This window comes from Coregonus lavaretus, assembly GCF_964263955.1.
Source record: "Coregonus lavaretus genome assembly, chromosome: 36".
NCBI lineage: Eukaryota > Metazoa > Chordata > Actinopteri > Salmoniformes > Salmonidae > Coregonus > Coregonus lavaretus.
In genome coordinates, this window is record NC_140023.1 from 16,747,145 (window position 1) to 16,764,016 (window position 16,872).

The 16,872-nt window shown below is 43.2% G+C and overlaps 2 protein-coding genes across 2 annotated transcripts; one reads left to right on the forward strand and one right to left on the reverse strand.

Annotated features, from left to right (window-relative positions):
- Positions 1-1,800: 1,800 nt before the first annotated feature.
- Positions 1,801-3,522, reverse strand: borcs7 (BLOC-1 related complex subunit 7). The gene is made up of 5 exons (XM_084153524.1): positions 3,388-3,522; positions 2,768-2,830; positions 2,610-2,653; positions 2,419-2,439; positions 1,801-2,305 (listed from the first exon to the last, which is right to left on the reverse strand). The coding sequence occupies exons 1-5, from the start codon at positions 3,517-3,519 to the stop codon at positions 2,254-2,256; spliced, it is 312 nt and encodes a 103-aa protein (XP_084009650.1). The 5' UTR covers positions 3,520-3,522; the 3' UTR covers positions 1,801-2,253.
- Positions 3,523-4,417: 895 nt separating this feature from the next.
- cyp17a1 (cytochrome P450, family 17, subfamily A, polypeptide 1) lies at positions 4,418-6,939 on the forward strand (the record flags this gene model as incomplete). The annotated part of the gene is made up of 7 exons (XM_084153514.1): positions 4,418-4,732; positions 5,004-5,142; positions 5,363-5,592; positions 5,696-5,782; positions 5,954-6,342; positions 6,437-6,540; positions 6,659-6,939. 7 exons carry the CDS (start codon positions 4,418-4,420, stop codon positions 6,937-6,939), a joined length of 1,545 nt encoding a protein of 514 aa, XP_084009640.1.
- Positions 6,940-16,872: the final 9,933 nt, after the last annotated feature.

The window sequence follows — 16,872 nt, forward strand, 5'->3', positions numbered from 1 at the left end:
GTGTCCTGACAGGCCTTGAGGCTGATAAAGTGGCATTGTTCTTGCTGAGGGAAGAACATTCTCAAGGTTCCAGATCTTGGCTGGAGTAGTTGCATAGAGCTCAAGTGGAGGGCTCGTCCCCAACACGCCAACCTCTCTAGAGCCCTCGAGTCTCACCACTTCTTTCCTAGTGTGCATGATGTAGCACATGCACAATACACGAGACTTGCAACACTTTACTTGGCCCTTGTGAGAGTAGTTCATTGAGATGCAAACCTCCCCTTGACTAAGCTCAGGGTCACAGTCTAGGACAGCCAGCTGCTTAGCCTTTGAAGGTTGCTGATACTGTCACCATGGCAGCCTCTTTTATGCCAAGTTTGAGGAACTTTAAAGCCCACTCACATTTCAATGTAGCGTTTCACCTAATGCACCCTGACTGCTAGCCCCAATACCACTATTACCAGACTAATCAAGGTTATATACAATATGATTCCTTATTGAAATGGAACGAGTTCTCATCCCTTATCCAAACTGTATCTACTACTCTGTGTACTCGCTAAAGCTGCGTTTATACTTGGTTCTAACATGCGTCCTTTGTCCTGATCTTGTCCACATTGTGATTGTGCCCACATTTTTACAGGTGTAGATTAGAAGACGGAGCCTCCTGACCACCTCCAGAGGTAGTCATACCCACATTGTCTGGATATCTTAGTCTAGGCAGATCTCGACAGTATAACCATTTAAATCATTATCCCGCTCTTTAAAATCAACATGATTTTTGGCATCAATGTGTCTTGAAATAATTTGCATACAAGGAGGGACCAGGATATCTGGTCACAATGCATACATAGTGGACAGATAACAATTTGACTACCATGTGTAGAAGCAATGGCTACAATATGGGCATAATCCGAATGTGGATAAATCATGATTATAGATTTCAAAATGCATAGGCAAAATATCTACTTTAACATTTTCTCAAAACAAATAGGCTAGCATGAATCAATATTAAGTATGTTATAGATCCAGTGTAAAAAAGACATTCATATTGAAATTACATTATTCCGACCCCCCTACTGTGAAGGAAAATATATTCTGATGTATACACTTTTTGAACTTTTCCTGTTGAAAAACAATATCCCACGTATAAATACAGTAATGTACACACACTTAAGAGTTAAAAAAATATGTAATAGCGCAAAATAGTTTTTTTTAGACAAGTGCTAACTTCGTCCTCTCGACTCCTTTTGAAAAAGGTCAAATGTAATCGAGGAGTCCGCGTGGAAAATGAATGTGGATGGAAATGCGCTTGCTTGAAATGACACTGACCTTCTCCACTCATGCGTCCTTAGGCAAATGACGCTTACGGGGTTGATCCCAAAATAAACATGTTAAGTGATTAAAACAAATTCAGTTAGTTGTGCAAGACATTTTATAGATAAAAACAATATGCTACTAATTGTTTTAAAATGTGTGCATCTTTCTTCTCTGACAAAACAAAAGCTGATTCAAAGAAGGTGTGGCAGATTTTCTAAACTCTTCCATTGTAGGATACACATGAGAATCCTCGATGAAAGGTGGCTATAGGTGGGTAGGACACGCTTCCATTTCCCTAATAATGACATGACACACTCCTCGACCACTTATTGGTTTCAGGTCACAGAGGAGAGAGGACGGTATTTTGCCCAAACGAGAATCTCCCATGGAATAGGCCATTGGTCTGATGTAATTGGCCTCTCCCCAGGAAAAATAGAGAACAAAAGAGGAAAGGCCACCAATTGAGATGTGCCTTTTAAGTAAATCAAGTGATGAGCTAAAATGGAGACTGGAGTAGGACTTTAATAAATAAGAGTCACTCTAATATGCAGGATAAGAGCGCCATATGCTGATATGCATACTCTTAAGAACAGCATGTACCTGGGGAGACTTCCAGGAGGCATCCAGTCCAAAAGGCCAGGGGCTACGTCAGGAAGGTGCAACATTACAGAACATTGATAGAATTGACCCTTTTCCAAGCCCCGCCCTAGAATTTTGGGCAACCAATCGCAGTGCTCCAATGGAAAACAACTGTCGTGGAGTCAAGCTCTTGTTTCAAACACATGAAAGCCCGTGAGCAAATTAGATTTTTCTTCAAAAAATGTTTTTGTTTAAATGGCTAAATAATTTAGCAGTGCACCAGGGGTACTGCGATTCCTGGGGGGAAATTTTCTCCCAAGAAACAACATGGTGACACAGACAGGAGCAGCTCATAGTCATAGTCGCAGTGCTGACACTTCACTTCAGTAAATGCCTCAGTTGATCCTGAAGGTTTTTGGAGTGTTCCACACTGTGGAGAAAGCAACGGGAGATATGGTCGATTGCATCATCAAGTAGTGTTATGACTTTGAATTTGGACAGTGATGCAGCTCTAACATAAACAGAGTTCATATTTTGACTTACTTCTTCTGGATGGCCTCTTGTCTGGAAGATAAAACAAAGTCATTTTATTATGATATTGTCATCTCCCTAGTCAATGTTTATTATCCAAGCATAGCAATCCCTACAATGAGCACGAGAATCAATTCTGAACTATCATGTTTACCAGATGCACATTGGCCTATTTTGTCCAAAATAAACTGGGGAGAACTTACTGATATTGCAAATGGGTGGTGATGATGGACATTTTTCTCAAACTCTGTAAAACAAACAAATTGTGTTTTTGTTTTGTTGTACAATATCAGTACTAGATCAGGGTGAACACGGTTAGTTGAGCTACTGTAGTGTGGACCTGGATCCCTGTACTACTTACATCCTCTGAGTGCAGAATGGCATCCTCCTGAATGACCATGTTTCTGGCGGCCTGTCCCAGGAGCTGAAAGGGACATTGGGTAAATGTAAATAGTCTAAAGTGGCTTCCTCACCTCCCTCCCTCCCTCCCTTCCTTCCTTCCTTCCTTCCTTCCTTCCTTCCTTCCTTCCTTCCTACAGATAGAGTGAGAATGATAGGCAGTTCCTGACATGAATGAAGGAGGCAAGTGAAGTAGTTAAGGAAAGGACATAAGGAACTTAGATAGTGGGTAGCTCATATTGATGCACCCATCATGTGATGTAGCTGCTATGCAAATGAGCTCGCTAGCCTTGTCCAGCCTAACTTCCTAGGCAGCTAGATACCCCTGACGTTTCATGAAAAACTGACAACCAGACAATGTTCATTTGATACGCCATTTGCAACTTCAAACAGATGTAACAATGTTAATCTTGCTAATACAAGAGTCCTTAGCTAGCTAACGTTAGTTGGTCAGCGTTTCTATGTATTTTCTTGCTAGCTAGTTAAAGTTAGCTGTCTGTAGGGCAACCAGCTAGCTAACCAAATGCAGCAGGGTCTCACAATAAGGTGCGAATCGATTTGACACTAATTTCCAGTTTTTACCTCTTGACTCCGTGATCCCTTTAGCACCTGGCGAGTCAAGGCGATCACATCCCCGCTGCAGGAGCCCACTTTATCGGACAATAAACCTTTGACAGATTGACCAAACCGTGGTTGCGACTCCGCGGAAGCCATTGCAGCAAAGATTTTTTATAAATAACCCAAGATAGACCACAACGTGTCGTTTCCAATGGTAGCAAATGAATCATAGTGGGCGGAACAAGCAAGCGGGTGGACAGAGCCAAGCATGAGCTAGCAAGGTCCTATTGGCGCGTTCTAGCACGTATTTGCATTTTCCAATAGGGAACGCCTACTTTGAAGTAACTCAATTCGCACTTGCACTCCTAAACAACGCAATTTGTTTGGGTAAAGTCTACAAAACTTAATCCACTATGTTCGTAACAGATTTTAGTTTTGGGAACAGAAAACTTTGTCGAGATCAAATGTTTCATAGATCAGCCATCTTCTCCCACTGCCGGCCACTGGGCTTCCTCTTCATCACCATATTTGGTGGTGAGTGGAAACAACAGCCGAATGATTCAGATTTATACATCCGGTGAAACATCTGGCTCATTGTTTTATCTGTGATTGCAGTATTATGACTACGGAATTGTCACGAAAACGCCCACTCTTATACAGCCACAACATCTTTGAAACCCTAGAAAATAATTTTCAAAAGTCCATTGCCGTTATAAGATTAGGCTATTGGCGTCTCTGGCTTATATTGGCATTCCTTTATGCATAAAACATTAGTTAATTAATGCATTTAGTTTGCCTATTATAGGTTATTTGCAACAATATATATTGTTTTATCAAACATGTTTAGTGGGATTAATCAAAGTTAAACAAGCTTATCTTGTTTAAATTGGCATGAGCTGTTAAAGATATCTAAGCTTAAAATATGCAGGGTCAAGGTATGGCATTGAAGGAGCCGTATAAAACCACTCTGCTCCTCAGTGCTATTGCTATCGAAGTTCAGTGACCCTCTGAGTCTCAGATAACGACGCCAGCCCCTCTCGGCCCTACATACCACATGGCGTGGTTTTTGTGCGTGTGTGTATTCTCTGTGGTCGGGCTGGGTCTACTGATCTTGCAGGTGAAACTTCGGAGGTCCCTGGAGACCAGAGGGGGCCCCCCGAGCCTGCCCGCGCTCCCACTCATCGGGAGCCTGTTGAGCCTGCAAAGCAATCAGGCACCGCATGTCCTCTTCCAGAAGCTGCAGCAGAAGTATGGACAGACCTATTCTCTCATGATGGGCGCACACACAGTCATCCTAGTCAACCACCACCGGCACGCCAAAGAGGTCCTCCTTAAAAAGGGGAAAATCTTTGCAGGGAGACCCAGAACAGTGAGTGGTTGCATTTTCGTGAACCTGTTTTATTATATTCTATATGACCGAGACAATTTATAGTCAGCCTGATCATTTATTTGCAGATTATTTGCTTGTCTTTGATGCATTGTAACATTATATAATTGTGCCTGAAATGTAAATTAAAAATAATTGTAATGTGTAATGCATTGAATTTTTACAGTTAACATTTGTTACATAATCGTTGAGTGGCATTACTCACTCCTTATTCTCTCCCAGCCTACGTAATGCACTTTTTGTTCTTAACAAGGTAACCACAGACTTGTTGACGAGGGATGGTAAAGATATTGCCTTTGCAGACTACAGTGCCACTTGGAGATTTCACCGTAAAACAGTGCATGGAGCCTTGTGCATGTTTGGTGAGGGCTCTGCCTCCATCGAGAAGATTAGTGAGTATTAAACAATGTTTATATCCTTTATAGCAATTTGTTATTGAATCTGAATCAACTCAGAACACTCTGATTCAGGTGTACTGAAAACTAACTTTGGTAAACATTTTCTCTTTCTGTGTATCTCTGTGTCTCTCTGTGTCTCTGTGTCTCTGTGTCTCTCTGTGTCTCTGTGTCTCTCTGTGTCTCTGTGTCTCTGTGTCTCTCTCGCTCTCTGCAGTCTGTAGGGAGGCCCTCTCCCTGTGTGACACTCTGGGAGAGTCAGGGAGTGCATCGTTGGACTTGTCCCCAGAGCTGACGAGAGCTGTCACCAACGTGGTCTGCTCTCTCTGCTTTAGCTCCTCCTATTGCCGCGGTGACCCCGAGTTTGAGGCCATGCTGCAGTTCAGTCAGGGCATTGTGGATACAGTCGCTAAGGACAGTCTGGTGGACATCTTCCCCTGGCTACAGGTACAGTGCAACTTGTTGTTTAGATCCCCCTGGATGGAATGGACCAGCACAGCTCTCAGGTTTCCTTAGTGCCTCTCTACATGTCTTCTTCTCTCCCTCCTAGGTCTTCCCCAATAAAGACCTGCGCCTCCTAAAGCAGTGTGTGTCAATCAGAGACAAACTGCTTCAGAAGAAATACGAGGAACACAAGGTAGGCTACAGCAGGTAGGTATAATATGTACTTTCCTCTATATAAATACAATATAGAGGAAAGCACCTATTGTACCTCGTAATTTTTTATGAATATCAGGGTAATACCAGTTGCAGCAGGCTACAGTAGGTCATGGTGTATGACTGTGCTTTACGCTATCTTCCTCAACAGGCGGACTACAGCGATCATGAACAGAGAGACCTGCTGGATGCCCTGCTGAGGGCCAAACGCAGTGCTGAGAACAACAACACCGCCGAGATCACCACTGAGACCGTGGGCCTTAGTGAAGACCACCTGCTCATGACCGTGGGCGACATCTTTGGAGCCGGAGTGGAAACCACGTCAACGGTCCTAAAATGGGCAATTGCCTACCTCATCCACCATCCACAGGTGCAGAAGCGAATTCAGGAGGAGCTGGACAATGTGGTGGGGGGGGACAGACCCCCCCAGCTCAGTGACAGGGGGAGCCTGCCCTACCTGGAGGCCACCATTAGAGAGGTGCTACGCATCCGACCTGTTGCCCCTCTACTCATCCCACATGTAGCCCAAACAGACACCAGGTACACACACACATTAGTGTTTGGATCTAAAGACGTTTCTTTGTATTGATAGCAAGTTCACGCTGTTCCGTTTCTGTATGTATTTAATTTGCAGTATTGGCGAGTTCACTGTGAGGAAAGGTGCTCGCATCATCATCAACTTGTGGTCCCTGCATCACGATGAGAAAGAGTGGAAGAACCCAGAGCTGTTTGACCCTGGTGAGAATGTCTCAAGTTAATAGACTATTGATACCTCATTCTCTGTGTATTAGTGTCCTCAGTCCTCCCTGTGTGGTCAGTTTTCTGTGTCTCAGTCTTTCTATCTGTGTCTCCACAGGTCGCTTCCTGAACGCGGAGGGGACAGGTCTGTGCATCCCCTCGCCCAGCTACTTGCCATTTGGGGCAGGGGTGAGAGTGTGTCTGGGGGAGGCGCTGGCTAAGATGGAGATCTTCCTCTTCCTCTCCTGGATCCTACAGCGTTTAACGATGACTGTGTCCCCGGGCCAGCCACTGCCCAGCCTGGAAGGAAAGTTCGGGGTGGTCCTCCAGCCAGTCAAATACAAGGTCAATGCCACACCAAGAGCAGGCTGGGAGAAGAGCCATCTCCAGCCATCTTAGACCCCCCCCCACCCTTACCGAAGGAAATGGGTGTTAATGTTTAAACACTATTAGTGGTGCATTCGAATTGGCCTTGGAATCTCATAGCTCCCAGTTGGTGAAGTTGTGAAGACAATATAAATGCGTTCTAGTGCTTTTGAGGTCGGTACAACTCTTCAACGAATGAGATTTTAGCTAGAGGGCTAAGCTAGCTAACATTGCTAGTAATAAGTTAGTTAGCTAGCTGATGTTGATAATGTGTCAAACCATAGACTGTATGGGTCAAAGTAGCTTCTTTATCCACATAGCTAAAGGCTTTGTAAAGGCTTTGTTTTACCATCTTTTGGTCGACAAAGTGAAAGGTCATTGATAAATCGTCACAACTCGATGATACTCAGGTATCAACATTCTGGCCTGAGTTTCTCACTTCGAACCTGGAGGGCATTGACTTGGAGGGCATTGTACTGGCTATTTCGGAGTTGGGAACCCATATTTCAAAATTTCATAGAACATGGAAACAGGCTAAGGTTGTGATATGTTACGCAGAGACAGCACTTGTAATGACTGCTATTTTTCACTTAAGCATGTGTATGGATGTTGAACAATGCTGTATATTTTTTGCCTTACTGAGCTGTACTATTGTATTCACTGTTACTACTGTTTTACACAATACTGTGTCTTTTAGTGATAAAAATAAATAAATCATATAGCACTCTGTTCTTGACGTTTGGTCAAAGAAAACTAATCACAGTGTTTCCAGCTACAGAGAAGCTCCAAGTGGGAGTGTATTCTTGCAGAGAAGTCCCCTTAGTTGTGCTGGCATCCTAACAATATACTGTCCTTCCAAGTCAGACACACTCACAAAATGACCTCACTGACAAATAAATGTCAACAGCATAAAGGACATGTCATATTCAGCATTCTTTAATATCCATTAATTTGGCTGCGGTTTTGTACAAAAGGTTATCAATCAAATAGAAATTGCAATTTCTTTCAACAGATGATACAAGAGAAAGAGATACAAAACACAATTTTGCACCAAGGGCTTCTTCAATGGGAAGAAACCACAGATCTTTAAAAATACAAATATATTGTCATTTTTCTTAAATAATTCCCTATTTCTTCTAAAATACGTTGATATTGAAAAAAAAAAACGTAGTCTCCACACCTTGTAATTGGATTTTCAACGTTGCAGAACCAATTTTTTTAAGGTGTGGAGATAAAAACTAATGGCATTGACAAAATTATTGGCAACCTGGAGCTTGGTTGCACACAGCCTTTGGCCAAGATAACTGCTGGAAAATGCTTCTTGTAGCTGCACCTTTCTACTGCCAATTTGGCCCATTCTTCAGCTGCAAACTGTTCCAATTCTTAAATGCTGTTTTCAGATCTTGCCATAGGTTTTAGATGGGATTCAGATCTGGACTCATCGCTGGCCACTCCAGAACAGTCCAGCATTTATTCTTCAACCATTCCTATGTGCTTTCTGATGTGTGTTTGGGGTTGTCCTCCTGGAAGGAGGCTTCTGTTTTTCAACACCAAACCCACCACTGGTGTGCATGGCCAGAGCTCTATTTTCATGTCATCTGACAATAGCACCGGTTCCAATCCAATTGCCAATGCAGTTTATCAAACTCCAGGCGGTGTTATGGTCAGATTACATCAAAATAAAGCTCTTTGGCCACGCACACCAGTGGTGGGTTTGGTGTCGAAAAACTGAAGCATGAGCAGAAAAATACCTTATACCTACTGTAAAATATGGTGGTGCGTCTTTGATGTTATGGCGCTATTTTGCGTCCATTGATCCAGTGGCCCTTGTTAAGGTCAATGGCATAATTAACTTTACCCAGAAGCCTACCAGGACATTTTAGACAAAAACCTGGTTGCCTCTGCCAGGAGGCTGGCACTTGGCCACAACTGGATCTTCCAGCAAGACAATAACCCCAAGCACACATCAAAATCCACAAAGAAATGACCACAGAAACAACATTTTGCAAGGGCCACCTGTGGTTTTAATTGAAGAGGGCAGTCCATAAGCGTAGACGAAGGATATCAAGGATCTAGAAAGATGGAGGAATGATGATCTAAGATCCCTCCAAATATGTTCTCCAATCTCATAAAACATATTAGAAAAAGGCTCAGTGTCGTTATCCTCGCAAGGGGAGGGTGCTAGAGTATTGAAAACAGGGGTGCCAATAATTTTGAACCCTCTATTTTAGTATACAATATGGCTCAGTATTTGCATATTTATCAAGGGTGCCAATAATTATGGTCTATATAGAGCTCTGGCCATGCACACTTGAGACTCCTCACTTTTATTTTTCAGGGGTAACAGCAGTAAGGTTGAAAATACTGTATCCCTGAAAACCAAAAACATCCGCTTTCTGCCGACTCCGCGGAGAGTGGTCCGTCTATGGATGCCACATTCAGAGCTTTGCATATAGAAAAGTGAGACTAGACATTGCTCATTTGTCATATGGTGTAGAGAACTACAAGGTAGCATCACTCCTGCTATACAATATTTGCAACAGAAAACACTGTATCTCAGTTTAAGTAGGCCAGTGGACAGGGGCGCAACTTTGGTTTTAGAAGTGGGGGGGACATTCTATTTTTTTTTGTCCTCGGATAAACACTCCAAACAGCCTACCCGACCACTCGGAGGCGTCCGCATGGTCCTAAAGCACACCGTTGCATCGTTTTGTATCACATTACAATTATAAAACTGGGGGGGACAAAAAAGCTATTTCAGAATGTGGGGCCCCCGTGCCCAGTGAAAGTTGTGCCCCTGCCAGTGGATACAGGTGTTGAAATAGTTAAAAGCTTCCGCATGCTTCGGTTCGGCTACGAGTGTGCTTGCATACTCCCTTAAAATACCTTCACTTGAAAAACTAGAAAAAGGGGCAATAGTACTGTTTGTCCATCTTGAGACGCCGTAGCCAGTATACACTTCCTCATAATAGTCAGAATTAATCTAAGATAACTCAAGAAATCTGTCATTAATTTTGACATTTTTGCAGAGGAAAACTTAGTCATGCAATTTTACATATAACTACGATGTTTGGTGCAGTATTTCTCAAGATTTGTTTTTACAACAAACACTTTATTGAATAATCCCTACTGTGAACAATGACCGATGTAGGGGCATAGACTTTTGGCTGAGAATAAATGTTGTGTGCACAGACAGCCGAAAAAACCCTTGCCACCGATGCGGGCCGCTCCCGAGGACTATGGGCTCTCGTTCTCCGTGGCTGACCGGAGTAAGAGATTTAAGAGTGTTAAACCTCGCAAGGCTGCCGGGCCAGACGGCATCCCTATTCGCGTCCTCAGAGCATGCGCAGACCAGTTGGCTGGAGTATTTACAGTCATATTCAATCTCTCCCTATCCCAGTCTGCTGTCTCCACTTGCTTCAAGATGTCCACCATTGTTCCTGAACTAAATGACTATCGCCCCTTAGCACTCACTTCTGTCATCATGAAGTGTTTTGAGAGGCTAGTCAAGGATCATATCAGCTCCACCTTACCTGACACCCTAGACCCACTGCATACCGCCCCAATAGATCCACAGACTATGCAATCGCCATCGCACTGCACACTGCCCTATCCCATCTGGACAAGAGGAATATCTGTGTAAGAATGCTGTTCATTGGCTACAGCCTTCAACACCATAGTACCCTCCAAGCTCATCATTAAGCTCGGGGCCCTGGGTCTGAACCCTGCCCTGTGCAACTGGGTCCTGGACTTCCTGACGGGCCACCCCCAGGTGGTGAAAGTAGGAAACAACACCTCCACTATGCTGATCCTCAACTAAGGGGCCAAATAATGTCCCCGGCCAAAAAGGGTCCCCCTCTGCATCACAATGGGATTCGATAAACTATTAGCGTCCATTGCTATATCAACGGTGTGATGACCTAATGATTAGAATTCTGGAGATCATTACAGCCTAAATTACATTCTTTTCATCATCGCTATGCAAACAAGGCTGATTTCCGCAACAATTTCGCTGTTTAGACAAGTTTTGTTTAACTAATAAAATGAAAACATTACTTCAAACTACTTTTGGGTACCTTGTTAACATTACAACATGAAATCCATGTCTTAAACGTTGTTACGTTTCGGAAATGGCAAAGAAAACGTGTAATCTACTTGACACATTAAAGTTACTTACCTTACAGATCACGAAGTCAGCTAATTTCCATTGGCTTGTCTGGCTGTCATGTTTTTATTTTAACCTGCCCTTCCCTTATCTACACTGAAATAATATAATTTCAGAAGTCCTCTATTATGATTAATCTTTTTCTATCTCACATAGCTCATTAGTACACCCCTGTGGTTTAATATATATGTACAGTGGGGAAAAAAAGTATTTAGTCAGCCACCAATTGTGCAAGTTCTCCCACTTAAAAAGATGAGAGAGGCCTGTAATTTTCATCATAGGTACACGTCAACTATGACAGACAAAATGAGGGAAAAAAATCCAGAAAATTACATTGTAGGATTTGTAATGAATTTATTTGCAAATTATGGTGGAAAATAAGTATTTGGTCAATAACAAAAGTTTCTCAATACTTTGTTATATACCCTTTGTTGGCAATGACACAGGTCAAACGTTTTCTGTAAGTCTTCACAAGGTTTTCACACACTGTTGCTGGTATTTTGGCCCATTCCTCCATGCAGATCTCCTCTAGAGCAGTGATGTTTTGGGGCTGTCACTGGGCAACACAGACTTTCAACTCCCTCCAAAGATTTTCTATGGGGTTGAGATCTGGAGACTGGCTAGGCCACTCCAGGACCTTGAAATGCTTCTTACGAAGCCACTCCTCCGTTGCCCGGGCGGTGTGTTTGGGATCATTGTCATGCTGAAAGACCCAGCCACGTTTCATCTTCAATGCCCTTGCTGATGGAAGGAGGTTTTCACTCAAAATCTCACGATACATGGCCCCATTCATTCTTTCCTTTACACGGATCAGTCGTCCTGGTCCCTTTGCAGAAAAACAGCCCCAAAGCATGATGTTTCCACCCCCATGCTTCACAGTAGGTATGGTGTTCTTTGGATGCAACTCAGCATTCTTTGTCCTCCAAACACGACGAGTTGAGTTTTTACCAAAAAGTTATATTTTGGTTTCATCTGACCATATGACATTCTCCCAATCCTCTTCTGGATCATCCAAATGCACTCTAGCAAACTTCAGATGGGCCTGGACATGTACTGGCTTAAGCAGGGGGACACGTCTGGCACTGCAGGATTTGAGTCCCTGGCGGCGTAGTGGTTACTGATGGTAGGCTTTGTTACTTTGGTCCCAGCTCTCTGCAGGTCATTCACTAGGTCCCCCCGTGTGGTTCTGGGATTTTTGCTCACTGTTCTTGTGATCATTTTGACCCCACAGGGTGAGATCTTGCGTGGAGCCCCAGATCGAGGGAGATTATCAGTGTTCTTGTATGTCTTCCATTTCCTAATAATTGCTCCCACAGTTGATTTCTTCAAACCAAGCTGCTTACCTATTGCAGATTCAGTCTTCCCAGCCTGGTCCAGGTCTACAATTTTGTTTCTGGTGTCCTTTGACAGCTCTTTGGTCTTGGCCATAGTGGAGTTTGGAGTGTGACTGTTTGAGGTTGTGGACAGGTGTCTTTTATACTGATAACAAGTTCAAACAGGTGCCATTAATACAGGTAACGAGTGGAGGACAGAGGAGCCTCTTAAAGAAGAAGTTACAGGTCTGTGAGAGCCAGAAATCTTGCTTGTTTGTAGGTGACCAAATACTTATTTTCCAACATAATTTGCAAATAAATCCATAAAAAATCCTACGATGTGATTTTCTGGAAAAAAAATGCTCAATTTGTCTGTCATAGTTGACGTGTACCTATGATGAAAATTACAGGCCTCTCTCATCGTTTTAAGTGGGAGAACTTGCACAATTGGTGGCTGACTAAATACTTTTTTTCCCCACTGTATCTATTGTAGGACCTAGGACACAACAATGAATAATGTGGAACAAATAAGTACCATCAAAGGATACCTTACAACTTACAATAATGAACACCTTATGAAACAGCTGTGAAAACCAACCTGGCAATATTTAAGATTTTAATACATAAACTTTGATCGTTTTTGGTACAATTGTGTCATTAATTTATTTTCAGATTTTTTGTACACTCACATGGCAATCATAGACTAAAATACTGAATTCTGGTGTGTGGAATATTGAGGAGGTGGTTGCTGTGTGGGTGGGAGGTTCTGCCTGTCACTTGTTCTCAAAAGGCAGCCAGTCTCAGAAGGGGGACTTGAAGAGGGAGACTGCAAAGTCCAGGCACTGCTGCTCTCTTTGTTCTGAGTGTTTGCAGTGCTAGTGTTTTGAGTTAATCTGTGTATCTCACATACAGTGGCTTGCGAATGTATTTACATTTACATTTTAGTCATTTAGCAGACGCTCTTATCCAGAGCGACTTACAGTTAGTGCATACATTATTTTTATTTTTTCATACCCCCTGTGGGAATCGAACCCACAACCAGGGACGGCTTGTTCAATAGGGCGATATGGGCGACGCACTGCCAAACGGGAAAAGGAAGGGATTTTTTTTCTAATCAATTATATCACGGCAACAGCAGTTATCAGTGTTCACGTCTGATCTGCCAGCCACTAAATGTCAAATCAGGCTAAAGTCGTGCTTCAAATGGCCCCGCCCGTTTTTTGGGCGATTTCAGTCAGGTTGAAAATCGCCCAGAAGTCTCTCATAGCCTGTCATGTAAAATCTATTTTTTTCACATTTCAAAGCTTTCAATACATTCTCTATGGGTGTCTGTGTGCATGCACTTACGCGCTTTCGTCATACGTGACGTAACGTTGAACGTAACTAAGACAATGGCGGCTAGCAGCGTCTATGTTGCGACCTGCAGTGTGGCGTTATTTTATGTTTTTAATTTGTAGACTTAGTTTACAAACATTCTGCAAACATTCTGCTTTGGACTGATCTTCGGTTTTGGACTGATCTTGTTGATCGTGTACATACCCGCTACGAACGGACTAAATAATGAAAACGCTGCTGGCAGCGGAATCCCAATACAGCTGGGAGACTTGGCTGGATGACAGAGTCCCGGACAGAGAGGTGGAGCCGGCCACCTTCACCCTGGTCAGAGCGGACCGCGATCCTGGTAAGAGAGCGACTCTGTACCCCGACATTGAACTGCTTTCTGTGTCATTGAACCTTACTATTGTTGATAAAACAAGTTTACTGGAGAACGGAGACCAAGTAGAGACTTTTGGACAAGGTGGATAATTGTATAATATAAGGCAGTTTATTCAGAGGTAAAGATATCTGGAATCGCGTGCACGGACCCGTTCGTCAAACTCGTAGGGAGTTTATCAGAAGAGCCCCTAAACATTGTGTGCTGACATTTTATACAATAAAATGAAGTAGGTTGAATCTAGTAGTTCTGATCTTCTGATTGGTCCTGATGAGTTGGGCGAGGTCACCTCCAGGCTAGTGTCACTGTTGCATTGGCTCTGAGTCGGGTTCTCTGTCTTCAGATGTTCAGCCTAAGAGAAGAGGATTTGTGTGTGTGTGTGTGTGTTTGTTATCAGTGTGTGTGTGTGTGTGTGTGTGTGTGTGTTTGTTATCAGTGATGATGTGTGTGTGTGTGTGTGTGTTTATCAGTGATGATGTGTGTGTGTGTGTGTGTGTGTGTGTGTGTGTGTGTGTGTGTGTGTGTGGGTGTGTGTGTGTTTATCAGTGATGATGTGTGTGTGTGTGTGTGTGTGTGGGTGTGTGTGTGTGTGTCCTCAGGGCAAGAACTCGTGAGTTGGAAGAACTGAGAGACCTATGGCGTGGGTGTTATCCTTAGCCACCTGCTGACAAGGCTGACAAGATAGGACTCTTGTTCATTGTATTGAATACAAAGGCCCAACACAAAATGGGTCATGCACAAGATTTTAGTCAGACCAAGCTATAACATTATATATTTACTACGACAGTACATTCAACCAAAAGCTAATATAACAAAGGCATCAGAGATTATTTATAATCTGTCACAGAAACTGGAATCCATCTCCCCAGATCAGTCAATAAATGCTTCTGGTATTGACTTATATGCTGCCCCTGTCTTCATGTTGTTGCTGGACATATCTTTTTTAAAATGTGTGTAGGTCACCTAAATCATCAGAAAAATTGCCCCTCCTGAGAATTTTTTCAGGAGCCGCCACTGCCCACAACCCTGGCGTTGCAAACGCCATGCTCTATCAACTGAGCTACATTTTCCTTCTACTGAGTTCTACTGTACTGCCAACAGAGCATGAGCAAAAGATTGGACTTCTCAACCGATTTGGCACACTTATTTATTGAATATATAGTTTCTAAATTCAGTCGAGACAAAAGAACATACACAGCCTAACATAGGCAGATTGATTTACCTATCACCATGCCAACCCACCCCATTTAGAATATAGGGCTATGGTATCACCATGCCAACCCACTCCATTTAGAATATAGGGCTATGGTATCACCATGCCATCCCAACTGAGCTACATTCCCCCCCCCCCAAGTCAATACTTTGTAGAGCCACCTTTTGCAGCAATTACAGCTGCAAGTCTCTTGGGGTATGTCTCTATAAGCTTGGCACATCTATCCACTGGGATTATTGCCCGTTCTTCAAGGCAAAACTGCTCCAGCTCCTTCAAGTTGGATGGGTCCCGCTGGTGTACAGCAATCTTTAAGTCATACCACAGATTCTCAATTGGATTGAGGTCTGTGCTTTGACTAGGCCATTCCAAGACATTTAAATGTTTCCCCTTAAACCACTCGAGTGTTGCTTTAGCAGTATGCTTAGGGTCATTGTCCTGCTGGAAGGTCAACCTCCTTCCCAGTCTCAAATCTCTGGAAGACTGAAACAGGTTTTCCTGAAGAATTTCCCTGTATTTAGTGCCATCCATTATTCCTTCAATTCTGACCAGTTTCCCAGTCCCTGCCGATGAAAACCATCCTCACAGCATGATGCTGCCACCACCATGCTTCACTGTGGGGATGGTGTTCTCGGGGTGATGAGAGGTGTTGGGTTTGCGCCAGACATAGCGTTTTCCTTGATGGCCAAAAAAATCAATTTTAGTCTCATCTGACCAGAGTACCTTCTTCCATATGTTTGGGGAGTCTCCCACATGCCTTTTGGCGAACATCAAACGTGTTTGCTCATTTTTTTCTTTAAGCAATGGCTTTTTTCTGGCCACTCTTCCATAAAGCCCAGGTCTGTGGAGTGTACGGCTTAAAGTGGTCCTATTGACAGACACTCTAATCTCTGCTGTGGAGCTTTGCAGCTCCTTCAGGGTTATCTTTGGTCTCTTTGTTGCCTCTCTGATTAATGCCCTCCTTGCCTGGTCCGTGAGTTTTGGTGGGCGGCCCTCTCTTGGCAGGTATGTTGTGGTGCCATATTCTTTCAATTTTTTAATGATGGATTTAATGGTGCTCCGTGGAATGTTCAAAGTTTCTGATATTTTTTTATAACCCAACCCTGATCTGTACTTCTCCACAACTTTGTCCCTGACCTGTTTGGAGAGCTCCTTGGTCTTCATGGTGCCGCTTGCTTGGTGGTGCCCCTTGCTTAGTGGTGTTGCAGACTCTGCTTTAGGTTATTTTGTGTGCAAATGCTAATAGTTATTATCTGAGATGTTTTATATTCACCATAACAGACGGTGACCCCAGCTAGGAGCGAAAGAGCAACAACATCCCAGATCTCACCTTCCTTTCGTCCTTCTTCCAAACCAAGTAATTCGCTCGGATGTCGTCCCCTTCTTGATTCTGCTCTGGTAGCTCTCCTTCTGTTTCTCCTGTGCCTTGTCAATGTTCAGTCTCACCTTGATTGATAACAGGAATAAATGCAATTATATTTCATATTACAAATACATTTTTTACATATCTCTTGGAGGGCCAGAAAATAAATTAACAGCAGACAATCATTTTTACCTGGTCAAA

Excerpts from the sequence above, each read along its gene's own strand:
- borcs7 (XM_084153524.1), bottom strand. The coding sequence starts at position 3,519 with ATGGCTTCCGCGGAGTCGCAACCACGGTTTGGTCAATCTGTCAAAGGT. Across the intron at positions 2,654-2,767 it reads CCATTCTGCACTCAGAGGAT|AGTTTGAGAAAAATGTCCAT; the intron begins GTAAGTAGTACA and ends TTTGTTTTACAG. Across the intron at positions 2,306-2,418 it reads CAAGAGGCCATCCAGAAGAA|TGTGGAACACTCCAAAAACC; the intron begins GTAAGTCAAAAT and ends CTTTCTCCACAG.